Here is an 18,602-nt window from a genome sequence, read left to right as displayed (position 1 = left end):
ACACTAATGAAAACATTTGTTTTATTGTGTTCCATTTCTGCCAGTATCTCCTCCTGAGACCCTGTGTCCTTTGAGGACATCTCATTTTGGGTTTACTGGACCTTATACTTCATTCTACTTGACTCAGACCTGTTGTCCTCAGTCGTGCACTTTTCCATGTAAAACAAGATGGCAGCCATCTCTGCCAAGTCAGTCTGCAGCTGATCCCGGCACAAAAGTGGATAAGGTCCAAAACCTGATCAGATTTTATGGTAGAAACTTGTTTATTTATGATTAATAATGTTTGTAGTTTGATACGGCAACAAACGTTGACAATGTTTAGTTTTTTATACTTATCGGGTCCCACTGATCCTAAATAGTGAGCAGAAATTAAAATGCATACCAAACCAAAGGTCAGGTCTCAGGAGGATATTGGACCTTTAACTGATCAGGAAAACGACTCCACAAGAAAGCGAACAATTCCACCATGCACCAAAATGTTAAACTATCCTTTAAGAGAAAAGTTTTGTGTTCCTGCTTCAGTTGTGTTGGTGTCTCTCTGCCGCATATTGAAAACACAAGACACAAGAATGATCTTCAAAAGTTATCTTCATTGAAAATGATTCACACAATAGAATCCCTTGATACATTGCACATAATTATTAAATAAGAGTGAAACAAAATCACTTAAATGATCCATGTAACATGTAAACGATCCAACGAAACAAGCAATCAGCTCTCAGGAAGGTGGGGGAAAAAAAATCAACAAATTAGTCACACACAGAATCACACATGGCCATGAATCATATATCAATAAATACAGGACACACAGATTATTTCTTCCTTGACTGAATGACAGTCAAATGCACGTCCTGCCCCTTAAGAAGCCCCCGCTGGTCACCTTGAAACCAGCAAACAACAAACTGGTCTATTAGGCCACTTAATAAATCATAAAACAAGCGGGAGGTTTCCACACAGCACCAGCCTCGGAGGCTGAAAGATGAAGCTAACGCTGAAGTGCCAAGAGCTGCAGTTCCTCTAATGGCCACTTGAGGCTGGCTCCTCAATCCCCATAGACTCCCATTTTAAAACATCTGACTTTACAGCAGTAATAAACATGTTTACGGCCTGGTACAAAATATGCTTTAGGTCTCTAAAGCTAATTTCCCACTTCATGGCACACTGTACAGACGGTGAATATTTTTATTACTAGTTTAAATGTTATTAAGGCGTCTATGAGACAGCTACACCCTCTCTTCCAAATATGGTCACTTTGGGATCCAAAAACCTAGGTTGGCCACGACTAAATTTGAGGCTTCAAAACCGGAGTCCACGTGGTGTCACAGTGGCTACGACTATGGTCACCACGCAGCAGCAGAAATAAAATAAACAAGTTAAAGCTACAGCAAAGCATTGTGGCAAAATACATCTTATTACCTGCTTGATGAAAGTTAGATGAAAAGATCGATACCACTCAATTAAACCCACCTAACTGTCCAAACAAAGCGAATCTTGTGCGGCACGATTACATACAAGGTCAATGCAAATATGCAAACAGATGCAGGTTAGTTGTCCTTAAAAAGACAAATATAACCCTTAATTTGAAGAGTACATTATAAGCAAAAAAAAACATTTCCTGGGAACAAGCCTTCTGAAGTTTAGGGGAGACTCGTGGGCACCCATAGATACCAAATTCATTCAGATATCTTGTTACCGTGCCAAAATTAAGCCTAAATTTGGAACATAATTTACCCCCTTCCTGACAAGCTAGCATGACGTGATTATAAGCAATGGATGCTGTTGGTTGTCCAGTTTCACGTGATACCGCTACATTTACGTTAGCTTAAAAAAAAGATTTCAACACAGCTTCTCAAAGACAGTGATGCCAGCCTTCAATTATTTTTGCCAGTGGGGCGGCAATTGTGTCAAGGCGAACATGGCCGCCAAGTTAGCACAACCGTTAGCATAGCTACTACGGGAGAAAATTAGCGAGTTGTAAAATACTCCAAAAACTCCCTGCTAGCACTGCACAGGTGAAAGGCTGTTGAGCTTGCTAATAATCAACATTATTACCCGACAGACTTGAGTGGAATCGATCTTTTCATCTTACTCTCAAGAAGAAATAAATAAATATATTTCACAAAATTTCAAATTATTGCTTTCAGGGCACGTGAGAATTACAAACGAGGGGATACACACTGCACGACAGGGACAATTACTCAACCAAGGGGTGATGTTCATGGGTAGAAACAGTCGAGAGAACTTGTCAGAACTTGTTAGGACAATGAACTCATAATTATACTTTGGTTTAAAATGCTTCACCCAATATATAAACTACAATTCTATCTCTAATAGTACTATGTATATTATAACAGTAACATGTTTTGTGTTAGGTAACATCATACCTTAAGATGTTTTGGGCACTATTTGGTGTTGGTACCTTTAAGATCTTAAGTTACAGGTAAATCTGACGTTGGTTAACGATAACAAATGTTTATTCGATGCTTATTTTTGGTTGTTTCATGGTGTTTTGTTGTTTTAAAAGATAAGAATAGACGTTTTCAGTCTAGTAGTTTGGGGTTTGGTCGTGGGGTCATCCTGTTGTTTGCGTTCGGATCAACATTTTGTGTCTTTACGCTCTATCTTAGCGGACGAGGAGAATTCAGCCTCCTGCGCCGCGCGCCACAATAAACTAAGGTTAGTGAACTTCTGATTCGGTTGTAGTATTTACAGCGTAAAAGAAAATTAGTAAAGATTTCACATTTTGTGGCCATAAAAAAAGGTTGATTTTTTGAGACTTGACTGTAAACGGAGTTAATTATTTTAATTCTATCTCTAAAATTAGACACGTGTCTCAGAAATTACAACATTTTCAAGTGCACCGTTTGATTACTCCTATCCTTCGTGCATGAACTGAACCGACTCCTGGGATTTTTCTCGCGGTTTTAATTGATTCACATTTTGAATTAGAAGTTGCAGCGGTCGATGCGGTCCTGATCCATCTTCGCCTTTGCTTTCTCTTTCTGCAGGAGAATGTGCTCAGCAAACTCCCTCATGGCTCCCATTCCAGAAGAGTTGTGGCAGATGTACTTGGCGGCAGTGATGGCGACCGGCGGAGTGTCTTTAGGTACTGCGCTCAAACCCGCCAGGTTCAGACAGTTGACATCCTGTTCCTCTTTACCTGAGAGGAGGAAACACGGGAAGAAGAGGTAAGACAGAGGAATTAACATCACATACAGGGTTTCCAACTTCCTGTAATGGCAATAAGGAACAGGGGTGTAAGGGTTGGACTATATGACTATATATCCCCTACAAAACACAATATATAAAGTGAATTTCTTAAGTTGAGAACCAGTAGATGTTTGGCATTTTAGTTTGATAGCTTACTTAAATCACCTAAATAGTTGTCTAATAATATTCTGTAGATTAACTGATTAACCTTGACATGGATGCCAACAGAGCCCTACGCTATATTCTTAGAAATACTTAAAAGGTATAGCTGCTTTACCCATGTACGCTACATCCTTCCACTCCAGCTTCTTCTGCTCCACCATCGGCTTCAGAACATTCAGCGGCTCCTCTCCCACTTGTATCACCTGGCAGCCCGTCCTCTTGGCCAGCTTGTCCTCCAACGACTTTGTAACGGGGTCCAGGTCAGAGGTCAACAGCACAACCTGGTGGAGCCGAGACAGAGAAGTAGTGTGCAGCCACGTGACACGAGCTAATTCAACGCTGCTTTTTAAAGTGGCAGCAAATTCCAACCTCTATGTCCTCTCTCTGCAGCATGCGGATGCCCTCTGTGTCTCTGGTGTTAACAGACACCATCTCTTCTCCGGACACAGACAGGAAGACTCTTCCGTCTGTTAAACATCCGGAAACGTTGCAGAACATCAGGCGAACCACCTCTGGCATGGCCCGACCGAAGTAACCATACCTGTGAAAAGAAGAAGTTCAGATGAGATGTTTTCATTTTCTGATGCAAATATTTGATCGTTTTAAGAAAAATAAATTTCACAATAAAAGGCTGAAATGAAAATGAAAACAACCTCTCCTTCAGCAAAACAACTGACAATACCCTACTCCTTTTCTGACCTCCCTCCACCACTATTTTTTTCTGTACAGCCCTTTAAGTGTTTGATTTAGGGATATCCGTGAGAGGCCTTTCCTTTTAGTTCTACGCTCCACTGACTCATTGATCTCCAGCGCTACATTTTGAAGTGCTATCCTTTAGGATTTGGAGAAATCTTAATGTTCAGTGATGCTAATGTCTTGCCTTTTATTTCATTTCCTGTGGGCTGACAGCCAGCTAGCTGCGTTAAAATGCTGAAACACAGTGCCCACTGCCCACCTTCTAGTCTCCAGAGGTTAGCAGACATTAGCCATGGCAGCTCTGTACTGTGCAGACCCGAGTCAGGTGGGAGCTAGCTTGCAACGCCGCTCATTAGGCACTTCCTGCTGCTAATGCGGTCCTGGTGGCAATGCGGCGTTGCTGGGGTATTACGGTGGCCACTCCCCGTCTTCCCCCAGAAAACTCTTGCGAGAACACGGCTTCATTTTGAGCCGCAAAACCCTTTTAGCATTGTGAACTATGTTAGCACCAACACAGTTGACACTTGGCTACTGTCTGTTCAAAATAAATTAAAACAAACGCATCCTTATGCATTTGGATTTTTTCCCCGCTGTACCAAACTCGCACAGAACTGCAACTCCTAAACCGGGATATGACATGAACCCTGACTTTTGTGTACTGCTACAACCCTACAGCACAAACAGTAATCTCACCTGCGAACCCTCTGTTCTGCCACAGGCCAGTCGATGTCCACATCGATGTCAACACTGTACTCTGGCAGCATCTCGTAGTAGGCTACCTTACCGCCCTGGAGAGAGGGTGGTAGGGTAGTAACACAGACAGTGGCGACTGCAGCAGCAGCAGCAAGTGACGCTATACAAACTGAGTTACGAAAGTCAAATTGTGAAAAAAGGTGAGTTAAAACTTTTCAAATCCTTGCATAGATGTACGCTGCTCATTTAAAAGGTCATCACTGGTTACATGTCAACTACCTGCAGCATTCCCGCTTTCACTTGGTCTCTTTTGGTGAAGTAAAAGGAGCCGTTCTCACACAGCTCTCCATCCCAGTCTTGACGCCGCGGACGGTTAGCCGGGTCCAAATTCAACGGCTTGGTCATTTCACCAGCTAGGAGGATGTAAGGTAAGAGGTTAAAAGGTTCTTCTACAGTGCACAGCTTCACCAAAGAAAGGGTTTTATTACTTCACTGCCACGTTTAAATTGTATTACTGGTTAGAAGTAACCTGTGTTGGGGCGTCGGTGGCTTAGTGGTAGAGCAGGCGCCCCATGTACAAGGCTGTTGCCGCAGTGGCCCGGGTTCGAGTCCAGCCTCTGGCCCTTTGCTGCATGTCATCCCCCCCCTCTCTCTCCCCCTTTCACACTTAACTGTCCTGTCCATTAAAGGCTAAAAATGCCCAAAAAAATATCTTAAAAAATAAAAAAGAAGTAACCTGTGTTGACACATCTCAACATTGTTGTGTGAATCTTGCATGTCATTGTCATGGAAACACACAAAACTAAAACAGGGTTCCCACACCTTCTTGAACATCATCGTGATGACACACAAAACAACAAACAAACAGAACTGTAAACATAACCTCCTTGGCATACGTAATAAAAATCAACCACAACGGAAACACATGCTCATTATTTGTGGGGGTGCTGGTTTGAAAAACATTAGGGTGCTTTCAGACCTAGAGTTGTCTCCTTTGGTCTGAATCAGGGACTGAGTTCATCACAAAGTTGTATAATTGCCTAGAGTTGGTTCGTGTTCTCACGGCAGCATTTACAAGCGGACCAGATCAAATGCCTTGTGTGAGAAAGCTGCTCTTGATTGGTCAGAATTTCCATGCAGGAAAAATCCAGGAAGTAAAGCAAACGTTGAAGAAGAGTACACTTGCAAGATAAATGTGACACTTTCTAATGTCACAATGGAGGGACAACTACGCAGGTTGATTTTAGCGCTGCTCATCGTGGACTATATTGCTGTCATTGTTCATTTTAGTCAAACCATACAGTTTGAAAACGAGTCGCGGCTCCAACTAGAAAACAATGTTTTGATGCATTGGATGTGCTGAATGTGCATATTAAGGCAGTACAGGAGGAGGTGCACATTAATAATCCTCCAGGACTGTAACATGCTCATGTTTAACCCAAACAATGTGTCATGTGACTGCAGTTGGTTCACATCCAGGTCAGAACACGTTCTCACCACAAACGAACCGCACCAGAGTTCGTTTGTAACCGGACCGAGACCACCTCTTCAAGAAGGTCTGGGTCTGGTTGTTTTGGTGCACACCTGAGTGTGATTGCTGCGTTCACACCTGCACAAACAAACCACACTTAGGGGGCAAACGAACTTGAGTTTGATTGAACTGAACCAAACAGGGCAGGTGTGAAAGCACCCTCAGAGTCAGTCAAAGAAGAGATTCTAGCAGGAGTACATCACAGTTTTTGCTAACCTCACAGACAGAAACATGCTAATATGATGACAGAAAAAATTTATTGTATATTTGTTTACATTTTGGCAAACTGGTGCCACTAAAAGTGTGCCGAATTAGCTTAGACACTGAACAGAACTTCAAAACGTGATGTTGCTCAGGCAAGTTCTGAGTTTTTCTATGGCTCTCAGTGGATATATGAACGTTTATTCACAACTGACATCAGTGTAGTTTAAGTCACACTGAATGCTAAGTGTTTAATGTCACATCATTTTGCATTGTGAGTAGAGTTCGCAGGTTAAATCTTGTGCTGTTGAAGAAAAGGTGGAAATACTTCAAGTGCAACAATCATACATCTGTTGACTTACATCTGTCCTTGACCTCCTGCCAGCGGAAGTGGTGTCTCCTGACCACTGAGAAGACCGAATCAAAGCCCTCCTCCGTGATCTTCTTCAAGGCCTTCTGCAAATGGAACGGATGAAGGCACGGCGATGTAGCCTGAATGTTGCATATCACTTCAATTTCTGTGAACACAAAGGAGTCCTGGTGAAATCAGATACCAGCAGCATGGAATTATTTAACAATTTACAGCAGAGGGGTAAAGGACGCTGCCCTGACCTCGCCGAACTACCTGTATCATCTCTTTGAGGGCCAGCTGACTCAGGCCAGCCTTCTGTTTGTAGACGTTTACCCTGTTTTCTTACTATTCGACCGTATTTGCTTGCAGAGAAACGTCTTTTTGATTTTAATTTTTGATAATATGTCACTGGATGGATTCTAGACTTTTTGACGGACCGGTCACAATGTGTCAGAGTTAACCTTTCACTGGTTCACCCCAAGGATGCGTTCTGGCTCCCCTGCTTTTTACTCTTTACACTAACAGTGCCAAATAAGGCCCCAATCACACAGAAAGCATTTTAGCAGCTGGAGGCGGCTTTTTGTGATTGTTTTTAGTGAGAATGAAGCTTTTTGTTTGCTGGTTTTGCGTCGCTATGCGCCTGCTGTTTCTGCGCTATAGGTGCCTGCCGTAATTTGCTGGAGCACTCTGAACTCTCTCCCCTCTGAGCGCCCTATGTCATTGCCACTTTTTTCACACTGTCCAATCCAATGATTTGAGAGGCGGGCCTTCTGTGGTGGTCACGACAACAAGTTTACAGTTGGTAAACAATGAAGGAGGATCTGGTGGTAGTGGTTGCTGGATACCCAGAGCTATACATCTTTACAAACTGCAGGTACCAGCATCTCAGTAGAAAAGAGCAGGTGTGAAAGCATTTAGGTGCAGTACTTGAAACGGCTATCAGGGAGGCGAAGCTCCTGGGCCAACTGGTGGTACTCCCCATGACCCACCCTCTTTTTTAGGGTCTCATGTACCCACACATCTCTGTTTATCTGCTGACAGCCTCTCACCCTCAACCAGAGTAACAGCAGGTACCCTCTGCCTCAACATTTCAGGAACTAGCTACTAATTACTGTGAAATAAATAAAAATAAATCAACAGTAGATTGATTACACAGGAATGTAAGGGTAAGGAAGTGATGGCGTGGTTGCGTGGCAAAAGTAAAAAGACCCAGAAAGCACTTTTTTACTAGTGGCTTCAATTAAAAAAAGGCAGTGCAGTGCGCCTCGTGTTTTGCAACCTGCAAAACGCTTTCTGTGTGATCGGGGCCTAAGCAAGGACATTGACTGAGTAGGTGGTCGTTCAGTGTGGCCCAGGACATAATAGCGCACACACTGTTGAAAGAATGTGGCCCTGACCACTTCTGAATGAGACGATCTCAAGACGAGTTCAGGACTAATTTGGTACATTTTAGGGCTTGACTGATTTATCGGCCAGCTGATTTAATCGGCCGATTATAGCCATTAGAGAATAATCGGCAATCGGCCGATTGACGCCGATGTTAACACTTATATTTTCATCACTAATAAAATGCAGGGAATATGGTGTTAAACCTACCTCTGTTAAATTGGCAATAATAAGAAGAACTCTGGTACTGTGAACATACATGTGAATGTCTTAATTTATATAGACTTTGCATGATTATGTTATTTCCCAGAGGGTTACTGCCTTTTTGCACATCATATTTTTTATTTATTTTGTGTTCAAATTGTTCATATGCTGCTTGTTCCACACAATTTCTGATAATGAAAGTATTTGAAAATAGTAAAATGTTCTTCCTTCAGTTTATATCTTTGTAACGAGTCTTTGAACTATATTTAAGCCATCAAAAGCAGGTATTTCGGGATTTTTTAAATTGAAAAACGTAAAAATTTAATCGGCCAATATATCGGTTATCAGATTTTTTTAATCCATAATATCGGCATCGGCCCCAAAACATCCATATCGGTCGGGCCCTAGTGCATTTACACCTGTGCTTTGAGCTGTCTACTGGTGATCCAGTCAACCAGGATGTCAGGTGTAAACAGGACCTATAAGATCGGGCTGCAGATACAGAGTTCCTGCTCACAGGACACCAAGATACAAAGTCTCTTTTGTTTGCACAGCAATTAGTAGCCTGAAGTTGGACATGTGATCTTGGCACCAAGGAACCAAATTTGCCATGGTGGGAAAAGAAAGTTTGACTAGAGTGAGTCAACAAGAGATGTGCTTTAAAATCCAACAGCTGCTTTGTGCCAACTCTGATCAAACAAACACCGTGGCCGTTACCACACACTGCCCAACCAGCTGTGTCACTACAGTTTGCACTCACTCATCCGGGTGTGGTTTGCATACCTGGGTTGAGCCTGACAAACTCTTGGATTGTTTCCAGTGACGTTGAAGCATCTCTGGAGACTTCAGCACTCCTGCGGTGCACCTTGGCGCCCCAGGATTTCGCCACCTTCTCAATCTCGTCGTGGTCAGTCGATACCCAAACACTAAGAAAATATAGATGCGTTATGATCATATTTCTATATTAAGTATTTCTTTTTACAGTGTTTTCTACTTCTTCTATGGACCACATGTCCAACATAACTTTGACACAGTAACTACAGCGGCACCTTGTTTGTAATGCCACATCTGTTACCTGGCAAGATTAATTTATTTATTTAAATGATGACACTGTAAAAAGAGAAGAAAAGGCAACCTGCAGCAGGATCAGTTCAACTATTTCCCAGTGTATCATTTAAGATGTAACCAGTGAAGTGAACTGTACCTTAATTAGGTCATTATGAAAAGAGAGAAGGGTCTACACAGCAGATGGAAACACTGGACCTCATGCAAAAATTGATATTTAAAATATTTCTCTTAATTTTGTTTTGTATTTTTCTGGGATTCACAAACCTTTTCTTATTTTTGCTCCACTCATAGGCACGAGAAAATTTCCCAATTGGTCGAGGGCACACATAAAATTACAGAGATATGAACCAGAGAAAAGCATCAAACCCCATTTTAATCAGTGATAAATTACGATTTATTCATCATCAATATGGCCGGGTCTTAATTTTATGTCAACTAATTATTTCAGCATTAAATATCTGTACATGATTTCATCCCAGAATGTGTTTTTGTCTTTTTCCTCTTCATGTTTGTAATGAAATTAAAGATGAAACGTTTCTTCAGTATTTTAAGCAAGATTACTTTTTAATTTTAATTTTAATCTTTTACAGTTTCAAAATAACGCAAAAGGAAAAGGGCCTGAAGCAAAAGTTTGGGCATCCACACTTTTTGTATCTAGCTGAGAGTCTTTCAGTCCTTGTTTTGGGGGTTTTCGCCCATTCTTCCTGCAAAAGGCTTCTAGCTCTGTGAGATTCTTTAGCCGTCTGTATGCGCTGCTCTTTGAGGTCTATCCACAGATTTTTAATCATGTTTAGATCGGGGGGCTGTGAGGGCCATGGCAAAAACCTTCACTGTGGATTTGGAGGTGTGTTGAGGATCATTGTCCTGCTGTAGAAGCTGTCCTCTCTTCATCGTCAGCTTTTTTACAGATGCTGTGATGTTTGCTTCCAGAGTTTGCTGGAATTTAAGTGAATCCATTTTTCGCGTCCAAAAAGTTCTATCTACCTTCATCGGTCCACAGGACTTGTTTCCAAAAAGCATCAGGCTTGTTTCAATGTTCCTTAACAAACTTCTGATGCTGAATTTTGTGGTGAGGACACAGGAAAAGTTTTCATCTGATTACTCTTCCATGAAGGTCATATTTGTACAGAAGTCTGATAAATCTTCCTGCAAGTCTTTTGCAGTCAAATGGGTGTTTTGATTTGTCTTTCTAACAATCCTACAAGCAGCTCTCTGTGAAAGTTTTCCTGATTTCTTTCCTAACGATGACTGTGAACAAGCCAGAGCCCTAACAAGCTAATTAAGGTCCAGGGAACTATACAGGGAATGCCGAAAAATTTCACACCTTCATTTGGTTCGGTTCACTTTCACACTGCACTTTTTAAAGCAGACCAAACCACCTGGACAATGTCACGCAGTTACAACTGCTCGTTTGGGGGCGGTATTGCCTGAAACGACCACTGACCAGGAAGAAAAAAAGCATGAGGAAGAAGAAAACCCGGCTCGGAAATCCATCCCCTTCAGCCGGCTTGGTCACTCTCTTTGGTTCACTTCCTCTCTTCGGTTCGGTGGATAGTCCGTTTGCATTTTCCACTGTGAGTGAACCGCACCAGTGAACCAAGACCCCCAGTTTTCAAGCGGACCAGGGTTTGCTCGTTTGGTCCGCACCAGTGTTCTAAGAAGGGTTGTCATGAGAACCGATACTTCGTTACCAAGTCGATGCCAACACGCAAAAAATACATCAGTACCTGTTTTTTCAGTACCATAAATACTGGATACAACTTTGCCCTCAGCAGGCCGTGTCGACTCCTGTCGGAACTGACGGGGGCAGTATACGTGCGTCAGCCTGTGCCGAGGACGAGCGCCAAAGAAGAATGCCTGTTCTCCATCGTCTTTGCTAGAAACAATGGCTTCTACAAGTGCTAGAGCTTAACTGTAATTATGAGCCCGAGCCCGGTTTAAACCCGACTTTTTTTAAGGATACGAACGTGGACATTGAGCTCTCAGGACCCATTCACACTGGCGCTGGTATCGTGGACTACCCTCAGGTGTGATAAGTAGTTGGTTCCATAGCCTAGGTCTAATATGAGGAGCCCGACCTGTCTGAGCCCAAGGATAGTGGCGGGAAATTACAGTCGGGTCAGGTTCGGGCTCGGGCAGAGAATCTAAGCTCTAACAAGTGCTGCGGGAGCCACAACACCTCGGCTTGTCGAAAAGTCAGGTAGTAGGAGTCGTGTGTGGAGATATTTTCTATTTGAGGCAGATGAAAGTAATTATAAACTCACAAAAACCAGTATGCAAACGGTGCCAGACCAAAGGAGGAAACACTTCAAACCTGGCTAAACACTTCAAAGACGGACACCCTGAAGAATTTTAAGAATTCAAGGTGAGTAAGTAGGGACGGGAATCGAGTTGGAACTGGTTCCTGTTAAGAACCAGTTCCAACTGGTTCAATTCATCGACATCATTAGCCTTTATGCTTAACGATTCCCTTATCGATTCTTTTCATGACGCTGAATCTTTACTTCGATGATGCACGTCGCACTCGTCAGTCAGCAGTACGTTCAACAACAAAGAAGACGTAATGGTGGAGAGACAGAAGCGGTCGAAAGCTTGGCTTCACTTCACCAAAAAAGACTCATGACATTCACTCATCACAACAGCATGACGTGCAATTTATGCAATGCTACAGTGATTTGTTTTCCACTACAGGGCTCTACTGTGCGAGCATTTTAACGTTACTCGCATTTGCGACTAAAAATAGTTTTGTGCGAGCAAAATAAATCATTCAGCACGCTGTGCGAGTACAGATTTCAACCAGCAGCAGAAACGAAAGGCGAATCCTGCAGGTTGTGGGTTGAACGGGGGTCACAGACACAGACACAGACAGGAATACGTATTCCTGTCAAATACGGCGGCCATAGTGCTCCACGGTGCAAGATAACGGCTTACCAGCGACCAAGAAGCCCGGCTCCAGGTCCAATAATGTCCTCTTCTTGGTGTCATGACTGCCCAAAAGTAGCTCAACAGCCGAGCCATGACGGCACACAGTATGTGACGTGTCAGAGGAGAAACGAGCCGTTCACATTTCCACAAACCTCACCGCACTTTAGGGACTGTTCTTAACTTGTCAGGGGAGGAGGGTGGCTGGTTGATTCTTATTTTATTTATTTATTTTATTTTGATCCCCCCTATGTTAATCACTTATTGATGCTGTTTTTGAAGTATGAATAAGTCAATAAGTAATTTATTCCACTGAAATATCATTGATGTATTATAGAAAAGTGATTTATCTTTTTATAAATGACAAAAGGCACATCTACCTCATTTTTGCTGTGGTATACCGTGATACTACTCAGAACCGTGATACTTTCACTGATATCGTACTGTGGGTCCCAATTTTGGTACCGTGACAACACTAACAGATTCTGTAACGTTATTTGACATAGATGAAAACAAATTACTTACTTACTTAACACTTATCTCGTTTAGAACAGAAACTCAATAAAATTTATGTTGACACCAAAAACCTGTAAGGTCTACTTTTTCTACACAGGAGGAATCAATAAATCAATATTTAGTATTTTATTTATATCTTCATCTTTATGTCTTGTTTCCCAACAATTTCCCCCCGGGGATTAATAAAGTATTCTGAATCTGAATCTGAATCTGAATAAAGAATCGGATCGATAAGCAGAATCAATAACGGCATTGATATCAATAAAATCCTATCAATTCCCATCCCTATTAGTGAGTTTCAATTTCTGTGTTTGGATTTTTATCGTGGTATCAAATGAGCATCGAGAATCGTGGAAATTCACTGGTATTGGTATCGACTACTGAAATTCTGGTATCGTGACGAGCCGAGTTCGAATGAGCGTTCACGAACGAACCAAACTATCCATGGAAGCGGACCAGGGTTCGTTTAAAGCGGACAAAATAGTGAATGTGAATGCGTCCTGAGAGCTCAAACTTTTGCATGGTGCTCCTTTCCATTTTTTTCACTCTAGTATTCATTTTTAACTTCATGCCTTATGGAAATCAGTTAATTTTGATCAGGGGTGTCCAAAGTTTTGTATGCCACTGTTTCAGTCATTTACATTATGGGAATAATGAAAAGCATAAAAAAGATGGAGACCAGTAGCAGCTGTAGTTTGTAGTAGTAGTTTATGCAGTGAGGACACCGTAATGGAGTCATAATGACAAGTGAAACACGTCACAGCTATGTGGTATATTGTATACATGAATATGGATAATTCAGTGTGTGTTTAAGTGATATGTGGCGGTTTGAGTTTTCCAGTTTTCGAAGTTATTCACACAGTAACGTTTAACTTTATATCACACAATAACTTTTACCTACCTTTCAAACATTTCGGAGTCCAGAGCAGACCTCACCACCCACCCGAGCAGCGGGACACCGGCCAACATCTTGATGTTTTTCAGGGGGATCCCTTTGCTTCCTCCTCTCGCCAGGATCAGGGCGGCTACGTGTCCATTGCTGGGCGCGCGGACCTGCTTACAGGCGGGCAGCGGTCCGACCTGCTCACCGTTACCGTTATCGCCCGGGAGACATCTTTTCCTGGAAGACATGGCGGCTGCTGGATCCTCGTGGCGGTTTGTAAATCAGTCCGGGCGGCACCGAGACACACGATGAGCTGTAGGTCTCTGGAGTGTAGCTGCGGATATGCCAAGCTATGGGTGTCTTATGATTATGATGGACCGATTCCGGCTGTTCTTCTTCTTCTGCGTTGGAAGGTTTCTTCTTCTTCTACTGTTGAATTTCTGGCAGAGTACACGCAGCAAAGGCGCGTTGCTGCCCCCCGCAGGCCATTCGCAGAACCACTAGTGGAGATACGGGGAAACATCAGACATAAGGGCGGAATTAAAGCTTAATTTAAAGCTTATAAATGCCCAGAGCTGGGTAGAGTAGCCAGATATTGTACTCAAGTAAGAGTACTGATACTTTAGAACAATATTACTCAAGTAAAAGCAAAAAGTAGTCATCCAAATAATTACTTGAGTAAGAGTAAAAGAGTATTTGATGAAAAAACTGCTCAAGTACTGAGTAACTGTTGAGTAACGTCTGATTTATTTGTAAAATAAGAACATGAACGTAATCAATCAATCAAAAATAATAATCTGCAAATTCATGTATTTTAAATGATACCCCTTTAACTAAAAAATAAATTAAATCTTTACAAACATAAACATAAATCAAGGCACATATACTGTGCCTTGATTTATGTTTACTGTACATATATATATATATATATATATATATATGTAATTATGTACTCAGAGGTGGGTAGAGTAGCCAAATATTGTACTCAAGAGTATTGTTGCTTTAAACAATATAACTCAAGTAAAAGTAAAAAGTATTTTGCATTAAAACTACTCTGAAAAGTACAATTTATCCAAAAAGTTACTCAAGTAAATGTAACTGAGTAAATGTAACTAGTTACTACCCACGTCTGTAAATGCCTAATTGGATTTAATGTTCCCAGAGAAGCAGATCTATCTGTTTTGCTGTCAGTGTAAAAAAACAACAGCCGCTCATGTCACTGTGAAAGCTGCCAGAGACTTGATGTGTTTGCTGTCAAGTCTTCATTTATTTAAAAGATTATGAACAAAGTCATACTTGGAACTTAATTGTTTAAAGGTACGTTGATTTTTAATATAGAAATATTACAGTTATCATTTACAAAAGACTTTTTTTAAAAAAAAAATTGGTATTCTCTTTCGTGAACATACTTTACTGCAATTAGTAATAATTAATAATAATGATTTTTTTTTTGTTGTTGGTTGGAATAGACCAATAGTATTTACAGAGACCTTTATAAATAAATAACTATGGTCCAAATCTATTTTGTTCCTTGGTTTTGTTTGTCTTCGTGTATTTTTTAAAAGCCAAAAAAAATAAATGTGTTCCAGGAAAAGAGGACAGAGGTGTGTATCAGAAACACAAATACAATGCTGCAGACTAACAGTGATGGAATGTTGTGATACTCATGCAGTCAATGAGTCATAACGAACAGTTTAATTGAGCCTTATTTAATTACGTCACTATAAAAAGCTTATATTTAAAACCACGTGGGCGTCCACCAGCAGCAGAGTTGTGATGCCTTTACATCTCAGCTGTGTTTGGATGAAGATCAAAAATGGGCGGATGCAGATGTAGAGAAGCTGCTGATGGAAACTATTTATGTTATGAGCTTTGATTTAAAGCTGGAGCAGCAGGTAAACATGCCCAGTGTGCTGACCTTCGCTCCTCTTGTGTTTTATTGAGCAACAGCGCCATCTTGTGACATTAAGTGCAATTTGACGAGGTTTTTATTTATCGAATTATTTATTTTATTGTGCATTCAATTTTCCTATCTTGCATTTAATTTGTAAATACAACAATTCAGATTTTGAATTGATTCGGATTTATTGCGATTTTTGAGGACTGGTGCATCTGTTTTTGTTGTGTTTTGTGTTGCCTTTAATGCAATATATATTTTTTTTTTTTTAAATCTTGCTTATATTCATTAGTTTATTGTACATAAGATGTATCATCATAGGCCTGTTAATAAAGCAAAACTGTCCAAATCTGATCTCCATGTTTTTCTTTTCTTTTGAATTTAAATGTGACAACAATACTGTCATTTAGATAAAATTACTGGTAAACAAAAAATATAGTGCAGTAGGCTTCTGTATTTTTTCTAATGTTTTAGATTTTATACCATTCATTCATTAAAATATAAAGCTAATACACAAGTGCCAAAAACTGCAGTTCTTTGACTGGCCACTTGAGGCTGGATCCAAAAGTGAGTCAATCACCAAAGACATCCATGTTAAAATGCCCAACTGTATAACATAAACACAACAAGCTAATTCTCACGTTCATGTCCACTGTACGTGGGTTGAATTTTAACGTGTTTAAATGTTATGAAGGCTTAAAGTTATGCGTAATTAAGGCCGTGGCCGCTTTGATGGACAGTTGAGTGCCTTCCGTTAACAAGTTGCTACCATGGTAACAACTTTCCTAGATTCACAGAGTATCGTCATAGCTGCAGCTGTCTGCATTTCAGTGTATTTTTACGTCATGAAAGTTAATTGCAACGTTTGGGTGCACTAAAAGACCCTGTAACGGCTCATTTACACTCACCGTTAGATACTTATACTAAGATGGATGGAGCCATCTGTCTGTGGTCTGGGTTCATTTCATACGTTTTTTAAGGCTTATGGATGGAGATGGAATGTAGCAGTACCACCGGAGATTATGAGGGCGGTGTAGCATATTTCAAGTGAGATACGACTGTAGGAAAGTCTTCAAAGACCCTCTAAGTTTTCGAAGACCCTCAGAGGGCTCATTTACGCTCAATGTTGGATACTTATACTGAGACAGATGGAGTCATCTGTGTGTACTCTGCATTCATTTCGTCCATATTTGTGCACGTTTTCTTAACTATTACGGATATGGACAGAATGGAATGATACCCCTGGAAATCGTAAGGGCAGTATAGCATATTTAAAGCGAGACACGGCTTTAGGAGATGACAGAGACTTTTAAAAAATGGTGGCACTGAACAAATCAGTATAGTGAAAAGAATTCTCCGTCCACATGCTACGATGTATTCAATGGCCTCACAGACAACCGCTGTCTACAGCGCTGCCCCCATTAAAAGGTACAATTTTACGATCTCATCCAGTGTCACCTGGTTTGTTGTTGTGTAAAACTTTTGGCTCTGCCCTTTATTGCCATCTATTGGCTGTATCTATGCCATCATGAAGGACCCATGGAAGCATGAGGGCAGTGACGTTTACGAAATCTGAAATGGATGCATTATTTTTGCACGTGAAGGGAGCATAAATTAGCCTCAAGGAGGCCTGTTTTCATGGTTTTAAGCCTGTTTTTTGCCAGCGAAAATTAGCATTAGCATTAGCATAATAGCTGTAAATGCACCTGTGCTAACCAGGCTAGCAGCTAGCGTTAGGGTGATCTCCACTCTCTCGTCCAAATATGGTCACTTCTTGCTCCAGACTTCAAAACAGGAGTCCACAAACAGTGGCTACATCTGCTCTTTTGTGCACACAATTATCTCTGCATTTGCCCTCAGCTTTTTAGCATCTTTGAGCTCATTGTTTTGGCTTTGAGCTGCAATTGTTTTGACTCATTCTTGCTGCTCTCCTTCACCGCAGCAGGGGGGAGCTGAAGCATTTAGCAGCTAAAGAGTCAGATATTTCCCTCAGGGGTTGGTGGAGACCAAAATTAGAGCTAAAAGGGGAGTGAATATTGGACTTGCATTCTTTAAGGGGCCAGTTATACAACACCAAATGAATGCAGATTATTTTTCCATATTTTCCACATGTCTAATAGGCAACTGTTTGCAAACAATATTGACTAAGAAGGAGCTGATATGTAAGTGTTGTTTTTACAGATGGTTTCTGTTCCTCCCGTGCAGTGAGAAATAAATTAAAGCAGCTTCAAAGGACACACCTGTGAATGTGTCAAGGCGTTGACTTATTGTTACACAACTTCAAGTTTGGCAGCTGAAATTTCTACCGCAGTACCCGACTGACATGCTCTGCTACTTACTGTAGCTGACAAAGGTCTGTTGACATTTTCTTCTCAACAAGCAAAGAACACCATGTTCTGTCTTACCGTTAATCTCATGTTTGTTTCCCTCAGTTTTCATGATTTCTCTCTCATATAGCTCACTGATTTTTTTTTAACATTGTCTGCTTCCTTTGCAGGTCCTTATACTCATTTATTTTATGGGAAGATTTCAGCTTGTATCTATTGATCGAATCAAACGTTCACTCAAATGCATAAAAGCTCACAGTTTGCTACTGTACACCAGACAGTGTCTACTTGAGTAAGTGTGGACACATAGTGTATTATCGCAGGAGCTTTTCTTTGTGTACACAACTACACACACACACACACACACACACACACACACACATTGGTATGCTACCTGACCAGTGCTCCCACCCATTGCTGAGAAAACAAAGCCCTTTAAAATAAAGTATGCAGGCGTACCTAATAACATGACATTGACAGAGTTGGGAGGGAGACAGAGATGCAACTGATGAGAATCGAAAGTCAAATAGCAGATAGAATTATGCAGTAGTCCT

General features: G+C 41.2%; 1 protein-coding gene across 1 annotated transcript; it reads right to left on the bottom strand.

The window, feature by feature from the left end:
- Positions 1-570: 570 nt before the first annotated feature.
- cmasa (cytidine monophosphate N-acetylneuraminic acid synthetase a) lies at positions 571-14,236 on the bottom strand. The gene is made up of 8 exons (XM_050067935.1): positions 13,843-14,236; positions 9,219-9,361; positions 6,856-7,011; positions 5,041-5,174; positions 4,762-4,856; positions 3,742-3,913; positions 3,488-3,653; positions 571-3,160 (listed from the first exon to the last, which is right to left on the bottom strand). The coding sequence occupies exons 1-8, from the start codon at positions 14,070-14,072 to the stop codon at positions 2,946-2,948; spliced, it is 1,311 nt and encodes a 436-aa protein (XP_049923892.1). The 5' UTR covers positions 14,073-14,236; the 3' UTR covers positions 571-2,945.
- Positions 14,237-18,602: the final 4,366 nt, after the last annotated feature.

The sequence above is a fragment of the Epinephelus moara genome, chromosome 17 (genome assembly GCF_006386435.1).
Source record: "Epinephelus moara isolate mb chromosome 17, YSFRI_EMoa_1.0, whole genome shotgun sequence".
NCBI classification, from domain to species: domain Eukaryota; kingdom Metazoa; phylum Chordata; class Actinopteri; order Perciformes; family Serranidae; genus Epinephelus; species Epinephelus moara.
The sequence above is the reverse complement of the archived record's forward strand: the minus strand, read 5'-3'. Positions and strand labels throughout refer to the sequence as shown.